The sequence below is a fragment of the Solea senegalensis genome, linkage group LG17, assembly GCF_019176455.1.
Source record: "Solea senegalensis isolate Sse05_10M linkage group LG17, IFAPA_SoseM_1, whole genome shotgun sequence".
Classification (NCBI taxonomy): domain Eukaryota; kingdom Metazoa; phylum Chordata; class Actinopteri; order Pleuronectiformes; family Soleidae; genus Solea; species Solea senegalensis.
In genome coordinates, this window is record NC_058037.1 from 9,828,793 (window position 1) to 9,847,722 (window position 18,930).

Here is an 18,930-nt window from a genome sequence, read left to right on the forward strand (position 1 = left end):
TAAATCTTTTTAATCACTAGCTATTAAATATCATAATTACCTTTTTTCCCTTGAAGTGAAGTTACATTGTCTGCTATGTACATTCATCCAGATTGTAACAATCACTCACTGCACAGTCTTTGCACAATATGAAGACGTTTGAATACACTGTATTTCGTCAGTAATCTTTTATTTATAAATACTTTTATTCAAGCTCACAATGCCACACAGGAAACAAACACAGACTTAAGCCACTTATAGAAATACACACAATCTGCTATCTGACTATCACCTCCAGACTATGCAGCATTACACAACAACGCCACTGCCTCTTTGATTCCACACCGGTGTCTGCTGACTGAATTCACGACGCAGTAGCTGGTTGAAGGGGACCAAACCTCACAGAAACACCTGACTTGGTTCCGTTTGACCAGCCACAGCAAGGTGTGTTGCTTCAGCTGCAAGAGGCAGAGCAATAGACAGAGAGCAAGGGGGGCGGAGGTGCGGGATGTTTACAGAGAGCGTGAGGGCATAGAAAAAGAACAGAGAAGGGAAATGGGAGGTGGGCATCATCGCGCTGTCACGTCCTCCTCGGCCTTACCTGAAACACAGAGAGAAAGACAGTGAGGACATTATTTAAGAGACTGTGATGATGTAACCCACATGTTACCAAGCAGAACATTCAGATTTAGAAGCCTGACAGCCAGAGACATTGGCCTCTTTCCTCCCAGCCTACAGTAGTGAACCCTCATCATAAGTGACATCGCTGCCCTCCCTCCAAACCCTCCCCTCCGCCTTTTTTGAAAGTCCTGTGGTTGCTATAATGGGTGACAGCTGTGGCCTGTCAATCCTGCTTGACTGTCAGCAGTTGGGGCAGGGCAGGAATTTTTCAAGAAGTCCCTGAGACCTGATCAGCGGCTCAAGGAGTAATGTTAACTGCACACGTGCCTGAGCTGAGGGAGAGGGAAGAGGCCTTTCACCTGTTGCCTTACTCTGACACACACACACACACACACACACACACACACACTCCGCTCAATCATAAAACAAAGAAAAATACACACATCATTTCTTATAACAGATAATGAAAGTGTTTCTTCTTCTCCCCACATGGCGGTTGACGTTCGCGTCCTCTCGTGGGGTAACCCCTCGTAACCACACACTTCCTTACATTCCATAAGTGGTGTATTAATATGGGGATATAAGGAAGCATGTTCTCACAAGGGGCAACAACTGGATTCGCTGTTGCTTGGACACAAAGCACCCTTTCATAGCCACAGATGCAGAGGAGCGGGAACAAGCAGCTCAACAATGGTTAACTGTGACAGAAAGAGGGGAAGTGGGGAAGAGGGATGGGGCTGAGGGAACACGTGACGGTGGCGCCGATCATCTGTGCCTCAAATTCAAAAATAAGTTTAAATAAAATATAGATATTAGCACATACACACCGGTTTTCCCTCTTGTTGTCTTCTGATAGTAGCAAAAAAAAAAACAATAGTCATAGCATTGTTTATTTCTAACAATAAGGATTAGGAAGTGTAATATGAATGCTGCCATAAACAATGCAGCTCTCTGACGGATGAGGATGATTAAGTGAGTCTAAATAACTCTGGAGGGAGAGGCAAATACTGACTCCCAGCAGACAAAGGTCACAGTCTGTGTTATTTCCTGAACATCATGTCATGCCAAGTCATGTTAACCCCAACGACTGCACACAAACATCCTTTGTAAATACATTTGAGGGAGAAAAAAATGAGACAATAAAGGCACATATTTCAAATAAAGCTGACTCGTGTTTGACTCACCTTCACTGAGCCCTGTTGTGTCTCCTCTTCAGGTTTTTTCTTGTGGTGAGTCAAGGTCTGAGGCCACACTGAGGTTTCTGACAGTCTCTCCTACACATTTAAGTGTCTATCTGGTGGTGGTGACTCCCCCTGATAAATCTGACCTCTGCCGTGTCAAAACCAAATGGCCATAAAGAAAAGACGAGCGCATCCAAATTTGTTGATTCTTTCCTGTGTCACACCTCAGCATTCCTTTTACCTGACGGAGGCGCCGGGCCTCCGTCAGAGTGTGTGCACTGTTGTCGTAAAACAACACTGAGAGAAAACATCTAACAGCCGGTTTGACACCTGAGTTTACTCACACACGGCTGCAATTTAGGCCTCAAATCCAGAGAAAACCCTAAAATATTTGCTCACGAGCAACATTAAACTGACCTGGAGCTGGCCTACCAACCCACCAAACCCCAAACTTATCTCAGACTGACCCTCGACTTCCCTGAGACCCATTCCCCCAACCTCACCCTGCCCTTTTCTTCACCTCAGTTCCCCTGCCATCAACCATCCTCCTCCGTTTCTGGCCAGTGGATTGTGCCCACAACAGGCCATGCAGATCGGCCTTTTCTATCCCGCCCCGGAGTGCCCCCCTCCAAAGCGGCCTCCCACCTGTTGGTGTCCTTTAGAAGCCCGGGCCTCTCCTGCGCCTCCTGTCCGGCCCAATCAGGGCCCTGACAGGGGGGAGCCAGCCTGTGAAATCACACCTCTCAGCTGTTCACACTGGGCTCGAGACACCCTACACCCCTGCCGTTATACTCTCTGCAGCCCCCCCCAACTCCAACACCCCACCCTGCCTCCATTTTATACCGAATGTCAATGGCTCCTTTTTGGAGAAAAAAAAAAAGAGGGCAGAAAGAGAGGGATACAGAGAAACAAGCAAGCAACTGCATGATGGGTGTGTTTTATTGTTCTTTTTTGGGGGGGTGGGGGTTTACAGTGAGAACAGCAGTTACTGCCCCGCCACGAGTCACAGCTGAAGCCAAGGTTGAGTTTCATCCCAGTTTGGATCCTGGGCTTCACTTTCCTTTCATTGTATCATTTACAGTGTCGGAAAAAGTGACACTCACTGTCGCGGGGAAGCACTTTTCAGGACGAATTCATGTGACGTGACAGCGAATGAGAAAGAATCGCTCTACAATCACGGCGCGGTTACGCTCCGAAACACTGAAATCTAACAGCAGACGATGGATGATGATGTGAGGAGTGTAAGTGAGGTGTGTGGGTGTTTGTGGCACCAAAATAAATAAACAAAATAACACAAAACCATCTCTCCTTCATGATGCTCAGAATGTAATCATTGGCTACTTTTGCTGGAAAGAGAAAATGAAACATACAACATTTTTAAGCGATTCATCCAATAAATATATGAATGTTCTACACTCAAGGCACAAATGATAACTAATAAAGTATGTAGGGTATTTCTTGCAACTTATTGTTGCCCTTTCATGATTGGTCAATCTCTTCTGACCTCTGGCGTCAACAAGGCATTTTTGTCCAGAAATCTGCTGCTCACTGGATATTTGCTCTTTTTCAGACTCATACTCTGATTAAAAAGTCCCGATAGTTCAGCAGTTTTTTGTCTGGCAACATTGAAAGACGTACACAAATCACGACTCTTTTCATTCTGATGCTCAGTTTGTTCTTCAGTAGACTCAGCTGCTACCATGTGATTGTCTGATTACATGTAAGATGTGTTTCCAAAGCATACATGTGCGACGACCAGTATATACCGTAGAGGCAAATGGGCCGAGCTGAGGGGTTCATTTTCCTCTGCCGCAAGCACAAGCTGCTCCACTAAGGTCAACACCTGTGTTCTAAAATCAGCGCTGGGGTTGGGTGCGATCGGAACCCAGGCCTCATTCACAGAAAGCTCGAGCTCAGAGCGAAGGGCTTACATTGAAACCCAACGCTCTCGCTATTTTCGAGGCACTCGCCGTCCACAAATAGCAACCCCATCCCATCTTTGTAGCTCCCGTTTTTCTTTCTGCCACAGGATGTTGTCTAAATTGGACAGTTGTTCGATATTTCCCATGGCGCTGCGCCAGCCAGTACAACAAATGCAACATTTCCACTAATGTCATCTATGCACGCACGGCCTTGCCAGTTATATCTGTGCGCTGGAAATATCAGGAGACTTTTGTGGCAGAGCGGATTCTTGGTCACTTGCACCGGACACAATGGTTAAGACGCAAATCATATCCTGCGGTCCCTCTGAACAACAGGACAGCTGATGATTGTCACACGCCGCCCTCGGCCGCCAACACACACATCAGCCAAAGTGCCCCATCTAAGCTTCTGCCTCTCTTTCATCATGGGTCATGCATCATGCGAAAGATCTCGTCTTACTCTATGATTCTTCTTTGTGTGTGTCATCTGGGGATTTGGTTTTTAACTGTCAGAACCTGCTGCTCAAAATGCTTCAAGGTGAACAGGGTTTTCACTCCTCGACAAAACCCAACGGAGTCGTTTTCAAGAAGAATTGAGCCGAAATGAGCGGATGACAGCACAGGAACTCCACGGCCCGGGTTGCGTGCTATCTACAAACTGAGTCAACAAGGTTATTTTTAACCTGTGCTCACATACTAGGGCCCCCGTTTGCTAATCACTTTGTTCCCCCTCTGTCATAACCCGTCTGCTCCGGTGCCAATGTCACATCACACTTTTTATTAGCAGAAGGAAGAAGGAGGTCATTTCCCTCAGGACAGCAGATAGAGGTTAGCGACTGACTGAAGCGTGAGCACTTTCTTCGGCCGAGCAGAGGATAGTATGGATATTGACTGGTATAAATAAACTGGCAGCTGACACCAGAGCCAAGTCCTGCACATGGGACAACATCGTCAATTAAACCTGGAACATTGGAGGAAACACCCTGCAACCTTTCACTGTAAACGCGCCGTGTTGATGAACGCACCATTGATCTCTGCTAGAACACAGTCAAATATGAAACCTCCGTTAAGTTATTAAATTTTCAGAAGTTTAAGTGACACTTGTTTTGCTAATTGTGAATTTTGTACAGTGTATGGTCGCTTTGACAAGATATAGCAAGTTTAATAGCAAATGATCACACCGCCTTCGTTGAAACAATGCGTTTGGTCAAGTTTACTCACAGTTTTAAGGCAGCCGGTGGACACATGCTTGTGCATTTACATACATGACTGCAAGATGTGCTGGCACATGCCAGAGAATGTGATCATACACACAAATATCATGTGGAAAATGTGTCACAGATAAACAACAAAATCCAAAAGGATGAGCTAAATATGGAGCCAAGAGCAGAAGAACAACTACGTAACAGTGACATCTCTAATGTCATAAAGGAAGAACAGCCGCTATAACACAACTGAAGAAGTAAAAGTGAGCAGCTTGATCCCAGCAAAGTTAGAACAGATCTTCTGTAGCACGTTGATGACTCATTACATGATACCCTGTGTGTCCTTCCCTGGGCACAACAGTTGTGTGGCGATGGAGGTTGACACAGCTGTTGCAACGCGCCTGCTCCTGTGTGGTGGCGCAGCGGAGCAGAAAGGGGAAAGGTCACCAGCATTTAGGCTAAAAGAGAGAACAGGTGATGGAAAGGTGAAGGCGACTCACTCCCGTGACTCACAGAGGGGACAGAGGGATCCTGACAGATGCTTTGAGTTCAGCGAATGAATTAGTGCAACAACAACAGATTTAATGATAAGGAATATTAGTAAAAATGTATACAGTTTTTGTCCATGAATAAAATGTGGACATTATTTTTTTCTAATTCAACAAAGAGCCTGTTTAGTTTTGATTTGACCATCTTTGTATTGAGTTAAAACAGAGTAGATGTAGATAAAGGAAGTAGATGCACATACTGAAGAAACAATTAATTTACTGTATTATTTAGTCTTTTGTCTTTTTAAAAGATTGTAAAAACAAAACTAGACATGCCCTTTGTTGAATTAGTCGTAGTAGTAGAATACTACTACTACTACTACTAATAAGAACAAGAAAAGAACATAAACATATATAAGGAAATAGAAAATTCATTAAAGACAGAATGATATAAACAGAATTACGTCTCATCATAGTCTATAATACAACAACTGCAACAAAAGAGATATAAAAGAGTAATGACAGCAAAGTTTAACGGATAAAAAATATCTATAGGTGATAGGAAAACTACTGATCATGACAAAACAACAACAAAATAAAACTATTTTGTGCAACATGGCCTGTAATATTTACATTGTGGGTGATGTAAAAATAAATGAGCTTCATAAAAATGTTGTTAACAGAGCGTCTGTGATTTCTATCACAGACTGGATAAGTTGTTTAGTGAAAGTGCAGGAGAATTAATAAGAAATGCAAATGCAAATATCATTACTAAATGAATCATCAACTATTTTCAGAATTAGTTTCAGTGTTTTTTTTTTTCAATAATCAAAAGAAGCCTTCTGATCTTTCAGCTTCTAACATGTGAATATTTTCTAGTTTCTTTGCTCCATAGAACAGATATTTCATTAAAACTGAATCATTTCAAGACATTTAAGATGATCAGTTAGAGCTGGGTTCAAAGCAAAGTCTTATTCTTTTAATTCTGAATTGACAGTAAAAAAAAAAGGCATTCACGTCTGATTCCATTATGTTTCATCTTTGGTAAAGTTGCCCCTCCCATTAGTCTGTGAACTGTCACCAACGCCACAAAGGTGATAAAACAGGAAACACGTCACTGTCTTTTCTCACCAGTCAAACAATTAAGACATAAAAGGCTGGCGGGTGTTGAAGCAGGGGCCTTTGTCGCCCTTAATGACCCCGTTATAACGGTCACTTGGTTTCTGACCGGGTGAACAGGTGAGCTGCAATAACAATAAATCAGTGTGCAGCAGTGTACAGGTCGAACCTGATTTTATGTTTTTCATACGACTGTGAGAGGAGGTTTCAAGTGCCGCGGTAAATCAAGTTTATTTACATGTCACATGTAAAGAAAAATGTAGTACACTAATAAAGTAAAAGCAGTAAAATGAATGTGCTGAAAAGATCTGTTCAAATTAATTATATTTCATTAGATTTACAGTGAACATTTTTTTATGACACCAACAGTTGAGTCTCAGACATGTACATCAAACTCAGTTATGATGACAAATTTACAGACTACTGTAGGGATTGGTGAAGGAATCTTTGAGGGACAGTGAAAAGTGTTTCTCTGGTGGAACCACAGGCTGGGCCACTATGAAGTTGGTTATGGGCCACATGTGGTTGCCATTTGAATAGTCCAGCTCATTTCTGACACATTTCAACAAGACAGAGCCACAGCTTCACCCATGATCGTCAAAATATTGCCGTCTGGCATCACATGAGAATCTTTGCCCTGCTGCTGTGGAGCATTATTGTTACACAAGTCTTTACTGTGGCCCCTGGAAGGAATGAATGTGGAGCAGCCCATAGACACTCTAAAAAAGCCTGTGGGGGTCGTCAGTCAGCTGCCCGACTCTGACCAAAAGGGAATGACAACTGCAGCAGGAGAGGCGGCAGCAGCAACAGCAGCAGCAGCAGCAGCAGCAGTGACACACAGATAAAACAGAGAAGGGGGTTTATGGCCGGCAGAGGGGATCAAGCTGAATCAGCCGCCCAGCTGAGGAAAGTCAGGTGGTCTCTGTTCTGTTCCATGTGTCTGCTCAACCCATCATAAACCTCTTTTAAGGAAACACTTCTGTGTAATATTTAGAAACATCTAAGATGAAGAGATGAAGACGATAGAAATATTCCTGCTTTAAATGCTTCATGAGGTAGATATCAGGATTATTCATTTATTATTATTACCTATAAGCATTAGGGCTGACACAATTACTCTAAAGTAATAGTCTACCACTTTGATGTATGGCATGTTTTCTGGTTTTACAGCTTCTGAAATGTGAATATTTTCCGGTTTCTTTGCTCCATGTAACAAAGAAATCATTAAAAGTCACAGAGTCAAGAGTCATTTTGGTTTGTGGACAAAGCAATACATTTGAAAACGTTGTAATTTCCAGGTTTGAAAAACAATGACCAACATTTTCTGACGTTTTCTGAAGTCACAGGTTATACCTTGTCATCCAAACTCCTTCTCCCTCCTTATTTCCTAACAGCTGTCCAAAATGTGTTTGATCATCACTGGTTGAATTTTGCTGATAATACAGTTAAAAAAACAAGATTAACAAGAAAAAAAGCTTAAATATGTAACACTCAAACAACTCAAGTTCATTCAAACTAAAGTTAACCTGTTATATTAAGATAATGTTCGACAACTTGCTAAATTTAGTTTGAATGACAAGTATTTTTTAAAGTTTGTCCAGCATTTTCTATTTTCAGTGTACTTTACATTAACGTGACCAGTTTTTATCATTTAAACTAATGTGCCTATGTAAGTTATTTGTTTTATGAAGCAGTCTGTGGCTGCTGACTGAGTACAAGCTGCAACTTTAATAATAAATGAAAAACATTACTTTTTGTACTCCTCCCCAACCAGTGAGGTGAATAAAGACTGTGTTCAAGAACGTTAAAATAAATCACGTCACAAGGCAGTTTATACTTTATACATTTTAAATGCCACAGCCTCAAAAATGTGCCCACCCAACACCCCACCTCACCCTCTCCACTCCCCTCATGGGAGGTAACAGCTGTGGTGTCACCCAGAGTCACATGACATGGGCAGGTGGGAGAAAACGACGTGGGACAAGCACCCCCTCATCCCTCCTATTCTCTCTCGTTCTGAATGTCAAACTATATGTTAAACACACACATACACACGCATACACACGCATACACACACACACACACACAGTCTCCTCTCTTGGAGGGTGTGGCCATTTTGTGTTGCTGGAATGCACTCTGTGTTTATAACTCATTCTGTACATCTGATGTCCCACATTGATGGAATTCCACTGACAAAAAAATCCTGTCTCTGCTATATCTCACTTTCCCAACTTTTTTATGTATGTATGGAACACACATATATGTGTGTGCATATTATATGTATGTATGTGAAGATATGTGTGTATACATATCTGTGCACATAATATGCATTCATAATGTCATATGCATTCAGTTTGGACAGTACAGTACATACCAAACCATCTACTGCACCATTCTTATTTAACATTTCTGTACATTGTTAAACTTCATGGTTACCTTATTTGTCTTTTGTTGCTGTTGTCGTCTCTATGTCTATGTATGTTTAAATATACACTGAAATGGAAAAACCTTAGCTAAATTCCTTGTATGTGCGCACTCATACTTGGCCAGTAAAGCTGATTCGGCAGCATCTTGTGGCTCAACAACTACATATATATACATTCATAAAGTTAAATCGGTGGTAAATGATCAAGCCCTCCTAACTGCATAAAGAATGTGATGACATTTAGTTGATTTCAGTCATTTGTGTGGATAAACTATGAAAAAATAGCTATAGGAGTAAGACTAGATTTTACTAAATATGGGTATTTGTTTAGACAGAGAACTGACCCTCTTTTAAAGTTATTCCCTGAGTCTGCATTCAAACAAGACAATAAGATATACAAAGTAATTAAAAACAATAACATTAACAATGAAATGACAGAAAGGAAGGAAATAGGCAAAACAGTAGAGCAACAAAACATAAGGGTGCTTTTCAACATATTTTTCCCATTACAGATTAGACTAGGGCAAATATTATTAATGGTTAGGTTTGACTGTGTGCGTGTGTGTGTGTAAATAATTAAAACAAGCTTTCTGCTTCTTCTTTTTTCAAGCATTTTAAAATGTCAATATTTTCTGGTTTCTTTTTTCCATGCAGAAGAATAAATAATTAAAACCAAATCATTTTGGTTTGTTGTTAAAACAGGACATTTGAGAACATACTAATTTCCAGGTTTGTGAAACACTGATCAACGGTTTTCAACGTTTGCTGACATTGTATAGACCAAACAAGTACTCGAGAAAGTAATCGACAGATTCATCGATTTTGATAAATAATCGTTAGTTGCAGCCCTAAAGTGAACAAATTAATTTTAAAATGCTAACAAAACCGAATGAAAAAAACCCGCTTTTAGGTGGGAACATAATGTGCTGCCTGTCTCGGTTTCTGGGGGCAGTATTTACGAACGGACTGCCCGAATCATTCTGCTACGTCTTAACGTCAAATGTACTTCAATATGTATTATTTTTAAATGTAGGACATTAAAACAGCTACAACTTGCGGAACAGTGTCGTATTGAAATAAGTTATATTTTTGTCTTCGGTGACGTGTATGTCGCTGTTTTCTGATCTAACCTGACCTTTATTTTGGAAAACAGACGGAACAGAGGTGGGTAATGAAATTCATATAAATATAGAATATTTATTTATTTAACAAAGCTAAGGTTTATAAACCAAGCGAGTATATAAAAAAGTGTTGCAATGGTTCTTTCCATGTTGACAGAATTGTAGTGTCTGTTGTTTTTCTCTGTAGATAATGTTACTGACAGCTGCTCGTCTGTCCAAAGTGCTGCAGCTCACCCTGGCGGCCATTAAACCTGACGCTGTAGCTCATCCTCTGATGTTAGAGGTCAGTTTTGTTCCTCGAGTTAAAGTACTACTATTTTGTTAAAATTTTACTTCGGTACAAATAAAAGTACTGGTCTAAAAAGAGAATTCTGTGCACCTTATTAAGCAATGCCTTTAGACTTATACTGTGAATTAAATTAATTTTTCTTTCAAAACCGTTAAACCCAATCAATAATGTGGCTTTTTTGTTGACTCTGCTCTCACCATCAGATGGTGTCATGTTATTTCAATTCTGCCCCTTTAACTTTAAGCTCTCTGGAAGAACCCTAATTGTAACACAAAACACATTATTAGATACACAGTTGTTTACTTGGTGTCATCAACTACAGTCTGAAACAACAAGGTCAAAGTTTGTTTTTCTTCCTTCAGGCTCTTCATCAAAGAATCCTGGAGAACAACTTTGTCATTGTGAGATGCAAAGATCTCGTGTGGAGCAGAAAGGACTCGGAGAGGTTTTACTCCGAACATTCAGGTGTGAATTAAACAAATCAAACAAATCCATGATCAGTAATGGTAAAGTTAAGAAAGTTTTGCTTCACAGTGATTCAGTATAAGTAAATAAATGAGTCAACAGCTGACTAGACTAAGACTTTTACACAGTGAATAAACCATTTTTCATGATAAAAATGTTTTGGTTTTGAAGAAATAGATGTAAACCCTCTTATTTTGCTCCCTAGGGCGATTCTTCTATCAAAGACTTGTTGAGTTCATGTCAAGGTAAGCTTGACACACTGCCATTATGTACAAATCTGAAATTATGAAATCCTCGGTTATTCACATATAAAAGTTTGGATGATTGTGATTTTCTGTTTGATGTGTTCAAAATGGAATAACGGGAACATTTCCATTGCATATAAATCACTCAGTCAGCATGGACAAAGCCCTCCTTTCATGCTCAGCCAGATGCCAGTAAATCATTTTGTCAAAAGTGCACAGCAGGAGTTTCTATTATGACACAAGTGCTATATTTAGTGCACCATCCATGGAGCAAATGTCTGAGAATCAGTGTGAAGCCTCGTCTCAGTAGCTCTTCATGCAGCGAACACCTGCTGGACTGCAAAAGGTGCTTTTAATCACATTGTGTCACATATTTTTTGCTACAGCAGCCGCTCCTCTGAGTGCTGGAGGTGTTATTGAAAAAGATGGATTTTGATGTTTTGCCAAAGCTGATCATTGTTCTATCAGTCTGTGTGTGTCAGATGTGTATTAATATCTGAGCTATCCAGAGGTTCTGGTGTGAATAGATTGGACTACGATTTAGGACGACCTATGAACAATTGGACATGAAGGAAGCTGGAGCCAAATAAGATATGGAACATACAGTATGACATAAGGGCTGAAACTAATGACGATTTTCTTTGTTGAGTGGTTGTTGGTCTATACAATGTCAAATTCCTCAAAAGGTTTTTGATCAATTGTTTTGATTTTCTTTGCTGTAGAGGAGCAAAGACAGCAGAAAAATAGTGTAAGAATAGTTATACATCAATAACTGATTCATCATTGCTGCTCTATGTTGACATGACAGCTCACAAAGGTTGAAGCCAAACCATAATGGTGACCCCTGCTGGTTTGTTAGCAGAAGGGACATGTAACACCTACATTTTGACTCATTTAAAAAGTTAAAATACATGTCAGAAAAAAATATTGTTCTTTTATCACAAGTGTACAGTATTTATTTTTGTGTTTGCAACTGTAAACTGACCACTCACGCTGCTGCTGATCTCTTTGCCCCAGTGGTCCAATGCGTGCGTACATTTTAGCCAGAGAGGACGGAATACTTCACTGGAGAGAACTGATGGGACCCACCAAAGTGTTCAGAGCCAGATTCACGTCCCCCGCCTCCATCAGGGCCCAGTATGGACTCACAGACACACGGAACACGACTCACGGTTCAGGTAGGAAACGTCATGTTTTTGAAAAATATGTATAACTCTGTGTTTTCACTTCCTGGAAAATAAGTTTAAAATGCATCATCACATGGGCTATTAAATTGGGCCTTGCTTTGTCATTAGGTGTATGTAAATGTGTAGATTTACACTGATAACACAATTATTCTATTCAATTTTATCCTTTAGATGTTGCAACAGGAAATATTTGAACAATAGCTGTTGTAAATTCCCACTGACTTAAATTGCACAAGTTCTTAAGGGTCACTTAAAAGACCCTTGAGAACTCATGCAAAGAGTGTAGTTTATGAAAGCATTTTTCAACCTTCTCCTAATTTTTACTGCACTTCTTTTTTTGTGTATATTTCTCCAGATTCTGTTGAGTCGGCACAAAGAGAAATCAGTTTCTTTTTCCCAGACTTCTCTGTGGAAGAGTGGATGAAGAAAGAGGAGCCATTGTTCAGATCTGGACAGTTACAGTTTGACCAACAAAAACAAATCCACACGCTTTTAGTACAAAGCTGATCCCAGAGCTGCTGCTGCTGCTGCTGCTGCGGCAGCCACAGCCACTCATCAACACAGCAGAAACGTTTCAGCAGGTGATAGAAGCGTTTGTTCACCATGGTTCCTCAAAGTGCCAATATGTATGTCTGGTTTTCCTTCCTATAATGCATGTACTGCAACTAATTTAAAATAAAGGACGTATTTATTGTCTTTATTGTCATTAGAAAACACAAACAACTAGATAAGAAAGTCTGACACTTTTTTTCATTATCATCACAAATTCCTGTCCAGGCAGTCGTCATGATCAGTTTTCAGTTACCTGAGCTGTACAGATCGTAGCGCAGCAGCAGCAGCAGAGTTATGTGCTGTGATTCAGTGTCAAATGGCCAAACTGTAAAATATTTAAGCCATGTGAATATTCAGAAATCTTAAATAATATGTGTGCATTTACACAAATGTATTATCAAATACAATTAAGATTGTATTGATTTGAAAGTGCCTAAGAGCGATTTCTAATTTTCAAAACGGGCTGCGATTCAGTAAGAATTCTTGTGTAACTTTTACTTAATCAAACCACACTCATGAGTACAGTGAAAGTCTGTTAACAGGCATTACAAAAATTATCTCATGGTTAACTGCAATATAACCTTGGTCAACAATATTTCAAGAAAATAATCCTTTCAGAGTCTCATACGTCCTCCTTGTGCGTCCTCAGCCTTCAGACATTGAAGCGTCACATCAGTTCATTTATTTCACAGTCATCATTTTTCTTTTTATTTGGCTTCTTCCAGTCTCCACCTGTAAGTCAAGTGTTTTGTGTGGTCACCTGCTTTAGGCTCTCCACAGGTTTCATCACCTCGTAGGTGGTGAGGGACTTCTTCACCTTGCCGTTCTTGTCCACCTGGTGGATGCTCTGTGTCACTGTGATGGTCACCTGCTTGGTGGACATACGACTGTCCTGCCATTTTGTCTGTGGATGAATGGAAGAATGGACGATAGTCAATGGTAAACATACAAGAAAATGCATGTTGTGACATGAAAATCACAAATGGCCCAGAAAATTATTCACAGGCAGAAGCAGCAAATGTACAATACTTGCTTTTTTTAAAAAAAAAATAAAAAGAAACAAAAAAAAAAATGTATTTTATTAAAAAAGTTGCGTCTCACCTTTGTTCATGAATTAAGGGGGATGCTCTTTTTATGGCCTCTAAGGTTCCACTTTTGGCCCTATTTTCAGATGTAATTGATATTCCCTTGTGATATATCAGTGAAAAATAATGTCAAAATTAAATACAAAGCACACTGGAGTAGCCTTTGCTTGCTGCAGGTTTTTGCTTTCCTTTTTAGCCTGGCCCAAAACCCAGTAGTAATTTGAGTTATGTAACCAACAAGCAGGACAAAACAAAAGCGCTGAAGATTTACCTTGGACTATTTGAGTATTTGATAAAATGAGAAAAACATCCAGGGAGAGACTCACAATCTCTTCGGTGTGTAGGACACTTCGGCGCTGCACCGTGGTGCCAGATGAAGGCAACGCCTCCTCTTTGGGCGGAGAGGCGAGTATGGCCGCAGGACTGCTGGGATTCACGTCACTCAGACTGGCTTCAGACACGGCTGAGCAGACCTTCAGATATGCCTGAGCAGGAGGAGGGAGCGCGTCCTCAAAGAGATCTGGAACTGAGACAGAACCTGAGATTTGAGCTCATTTTAATGACCCTATTGAGCAGCTGGTCGTCACTTCAACTAATGAACTCATCATGCATTTGCCGGTCCTTTTCACACCTGAGTAAGAATTCTTTGACAACCTTGTCAAAAGGAGACATGCACCACACTCGATCACATGCCCTTTTTTTTTTTAAATGCTATGAACATGCAAAAAACAAAAGGGATATGGATATAAAGACAGAATCATAATAAACCCTTTGCATAAGAACAATACAGAGCACAGTGCATTCATGGAGGCTATGGATAAATAAATAATTGTTATTAATTAAGAGGGTGAGTCCAGCGCTAACAACATCACACTGAAGTGTTATTGAGTGCACTGGATGTTGGCATACAACAAAAGTTAAAACGCATTAATCACAAACAAACAATGTAATCTGAGTGATGCTCATGCTTTAAATTAATCCATAGTGTGGAGCCACTGTTTGAGATAATCTTCGAGGTAACCAGGTGCTTCTGAATCTGTTTTTATCTGCTCAGACTGATGCTGTAATTCATCTCCACAATTACATCAAGGCTCCTCGGGCCAGCATTCACTCACAGCTCCGTCTGTTGCCAAGAGAGCCAGGGCCTGTTTGAGCACTCTGGCTTTTGATGTAACCTATTATGCCCATTTAGTGATTCATCTCCTGCTGGCTTCAAAGAAAGTCCACACGCAATTCAATGGAAAAGACAAATTAACACACACAAAAGAACCACCAATTTCTGAGTGACTGACTGCACAGAAGAAAAACTGTGTTCAGGGAACATGTTTCACAAATGTCACACTCAATCTTTGGGTAGAGCACAAAGGTCACCGTGTTGCTTTCTATTTTTGACCGGATTTTAATCGCAATGAGACGATTCATCCATCCATCCATCCATGAATCTTATGAAGTGACAATCACAAAGGTTTTTATCTGTTCAGCACTTAAATTTCCGCCTGTTGCTGTGAGAAGATTAATTAAGTATTCATTCGCTATCCACTCAACCGATATTCATTGTTCCTACCAGGGCTGATTGTTTTCTCAGAAGTGAAGCAGCCGGCCTCCGAGGTCTCAGAGGGGATGCTCTGGATGGACGACAGGGGGATGTCAGTGTCTGTGCTGGTCAGCCATGTCGACTCTGTCTCTTTAGTCCAGCTCTCCAGGTAGCGAGGCTCCAGAGCATCGGTCCTGCTCCCCCCACAGCCCATGGCTCTGCCTGCAGGATCCTTCACTTCCCAGCAACACTTTCCTTCAGGAGAAGAAAAGAAAAACTGAATTACACTGGAGATGAATTATCAGTATCATAATAAGAGTTGCAGCAAGTAAATTAATATAAATAGTTATATCAGGGGACTTGCCAAAGACAGCAGATCGAGACTGCACTCTTAATTTAGAGAAACCCAATTTTCTCTGATGAGCATCACTTAGCGGCAGGAGGGAGGAAAAGGAAGAAACCTGGAGCAGAACAAAGCAGGGGGTGTGGGACTGCCTCACACCATGCAAGCTCCACATAAGACTATTCATAATAATAGAGATTATATTAATAAACATAATGAGACTAATTATAGGGATCATAGTAGCAACTCTTTTTTATATCCATATGTATGTTTGTATAAGTGTAAAATTACTGTAAATAAATAAACATTTGTGTACAAGGGCCTTGCTTTACGAAGGCAGCCATCTTGTACTGTATTGTTTCTAAAGTACAGGAAAAAAAAAAACTTTTTAAACAGAGGAAGCTCAAACAAAATATAACTAACTTTTAAATCTTAAATCTCTATCTATCTGGCAGGAGTCTCAATCTAAAATGACCCTTTAGTCTGGTCAGTCGGGGTCAAGTGAAAAATAGTCTGACTTTTCGGGAAAAAGCAATAGGGGTGGGCAATATGAGCTTTAAATGATAAAAACATCATAATAATGAAATTCAGTAATAACATTATGAGTTGATACTGATTGGAGGGCCACATGGCATAAATTGAAGCCGCAAGTTTAAGACATTGGATATGGTTGATGCATCAGTTGAAGGAAAAACACTCATAATTCAATACATTCACTTACAGCGCAGCACACAGCCTTCATACGACTGATGAGTGGTCTCCAATTGCTGAGATGGATCCACTTCCCCTCACGTTCACATGTCTCGATGAGAATTTGAAAAGTGGCAGCCCCTGGCTGACTGACCATCAGGTCAAAGAGACCATGGGAGCCTGATGATCATGAGAACATGCAGGCACCTGGAGGGAAAGAGGGTGAAAGAGAGATGGAAGGAAGGAGAGATGAGTCAAGTATAGATGTGATTACTTGCAGACATACTGTACATGTACGATAAGAATTGCAAATGCACTGTATTCCATCGATCTACTTCAACAGTACTGTAAATCCCTGTCGAATGACAGTTGCAGGGAGCAGATGTATTGACTGGCGACTGTGCTTTGAGCCCGGAGAACAGCAGGATTTACCTTAAATTGACCGCAGATGAGCTTTAGAACTGTTTCGAAGAATGAGCCGAGATGATTAATGATCGATAAATACTACTGCGCTGGTTCAATCATGTCGTTCTTTCCCCCAGGACGATTAATGGACTCCGCACGCTAAAGCATCGCAGCAGGCCGGTGTTTATCAGGACAAATAATCATTACTGACGGTTTATGACACCAACAAAAACAAAGCAGTCGAGGGTGCAATCGCGTACGGAACGACGCTGTATAATGCACAGAAAGCACAGTCTCACATGATGATGATGGCATTAATGTTAAGATACTTACTGATCATGGAAACTCGCTGCTGCTGCTCCTCCGTGTTGTCTGACAGACACACCAGCCTACCATATTTGTGATTATCGACACTCCTCCAGAACCACTGTGGCTGCTGTTCGCGACGCTGTCCGGCTCTTCATTCATTCATTCAGCCTTCCTCCCATTGTAATGACGACGTTAAAGAGTAGGTACAGCTGTGTGCGTGTCACTCACCGTGTGCTGTATACGCTGCAAATGTGTAATACCGGACAAAAGTCCTTAAAGTTGTTGTTTTACCAATGTTGTGATGACCATATATAATTATTCATCAGTCTCTATATTGAATACGTTTTAAAAAACAGGAAATATGGATGTAATATTAAGAAACAAACAAACAAATTGAAGATTGGGGTGAACCCTTACACCAAAATGGAGGGGACCCTTAATTAACGTCATTAGTAACACCTGCGTTTGTTCTACTATTTCTTGTTCAAAATGGCTGCTGAAAAAAATGCCTTTACAATCATTACAATCACATGTACAAGAATTAAGCCACAAAAATATCGTTTCATTCAAAATACCAAAGACCACAGAACTGAGAGACATAAAATTATATATGTTTTCCTTCAGCAAGTCCATCAACATATGACTATAAAATATGCTTGAAGACACATAATTAGTGGTTCAAATTTTTCCAAAACAAACTGTGGATGTACTGTTCCTCATTCTGTCATAACAGTAAAACAAATAGTCAACGTTTTAATGTGGTGCCTAATTAGTGTATGTGGGCCAACAGCAGCAGAGGCCCCTTAAAAAACCAACAGTATCAATAAGGTGTTCACTGCTCTGTCCACAAGGGGACAGTCACAGACCACATCTGTCCTCCAAGAACCAGATGGGCAGAGGTTCCCATAATCTTAAACATATAGGAAAATGTATGCAAACTGATTGTGGTTGTTTGCTTGACGAACGTCTTGATACAACTCTCAGGGAAACGAAAACGTGCAGCTAAGTAAATCAAAGAATCCCAAGTGTCTGCTCATTCAACAGAGACATCCAGTTTAATGTCTGAGCTTTCAGTGACACTCTGTCAGAGCTGGTAACACAAGAAAATGTCATGAGCATATACATGTGGTATATATATGTATGTACATGTATGTACATATATATATGTATATATATATATATATATATACATACAAAGTCTCTTTCTTCCTGCTTTACTGACTTGGCTGCATTTGTTTCCAAATAGATGTGCTCTGAATGAGAGCGTTTCTGACTCATTAGCTGCCAATAAACTACATTACAAAAAACTGTAAGATCAATTCACTAATGAGGAAGCTCTGCCCATTTGCTCCTGCCATACAGCCATCTAGAAAAACACTTATAATGTACTGCAGTTTACAAAACACGAGAAAGTTAACAAGTGTTTGTTTGAGGCCTTCCAAATGTCAAAGAATTGACTTCATGCACAAAACAGGGCTTCCTGCTGCTTCAACAATTATCCCTGTGTAAACTCATTGTATTAAATTACAACAGTGTTCAATAATGGACACTGTAACAGAGAAGAAAAGACAATAAAACAAAATCTGCCTTTGTACAAACTGATCAGCAGACAGCTGAAAAGTAAAAATGCAGCCCTTTTATCTCTCAATGTTGCTTTACTGTTGCCATTCACCCGTTGAATGGTCGGCCATTATTTCTATGAGGGTCTGAGCTGAATCATGTCCCTGTGACTTCCTGCAATCAGCCCTCGCCTCCTTTGCCCAGC

At 40.6% G+C, this 18,930-nt stretch overlaps 2 protein-coding genes and 1 long non-coding RNA gene across 5 annotated transcripts; 1 reads left to right on the top strand and 2 right to left on the bottom strand.

Moving 5' to 3' along the window:
* Positions 1 to 152: 152 nt before the first annotated feature.
* Positions 153 to 2,574, bottom strand: LOC122784199. Its single transcript, XR_006362150.1, has 2 exons — positions 1,785 to 2,574; positions 153 to 580 (listed from the first exon to the last, which is right to left on the bottom strand). It is a non-coding gene; the product is annotated as an uncharacterized LOC122784199 (long non-coding RNA).
* A 7,316-nt stretch (positions 2,575 to 9,890) lies between these two features.
* nme6 (NME/NM23 nucleoside diphosphate kinase 6) lies at positions 9,891 to 12,943 on the top strand. 3 transcript variants are annotated; one of them, XM_044048533.1, is made up of 6 exons: positions 9,891 to 10,104; positions 10,227 to 10,344; positions 10,713 to 10,815; positions 11,021 to 11,060; positions 12,078 to 12,238; positions 12,603 to 12,943. In XM_044048533.1, exons 2-6 carry the CDS (start codon positions 10,252 to 10,254, stop codon positions 12,752 to 12,754), a joined length of 549 nt encoding a protein of 182 aa, XP_043904468.1. In that variant the 5' UTR covers positions 9,891 to 10,104; positions 10,227 to 10,251; the 3' UTR covers positions 12,755 to 12,943. The 3 variants fall into 3 exon arrangements, with proteins under 3 accessions (XP_043904468.1, XP_043904467.1, XP_043904469.1); XM_044048532.1 differs by having other exon boundaries at positions 10,249 to 10,344; XM_044048534.1 differs by having other exon boundaries at positions 10,283 to 10,344.
* Positions 12,944 to 13,268: 325 nt separating this feature from the next.
* Positions 13,269 to 17,586, bottom strand: baalcb (BAALC binder of MAP3K1 and KLF4 b). Its single transcript, XM_044048536.1, has 5 exons — positions 17,190 to 17,586; positions 16,483 to 16,658; positions 15,449 to 15,673; positions 14,211 to 14,410; positions 13,269 to 13,703 (listed from the first exon to the last, which is right to left on the bottom strand). Exons 3-5 carry the CDS (start codon positions 15,630 to 15,632, stop codon positions 13,539 to 13,541), a joined length of 549 nt encoding a protein of 182 aa, XP_043904471.1. The 5' UTR covers positions 15,633 to 15,673; positions 16,483 to 16,658; positions 17,190 to 17,586; the 3' UTR covers positions 13,269 to 13,538.
* Positions 17,587 to 18,930: the final 1,344 nt, after the last annotated feature.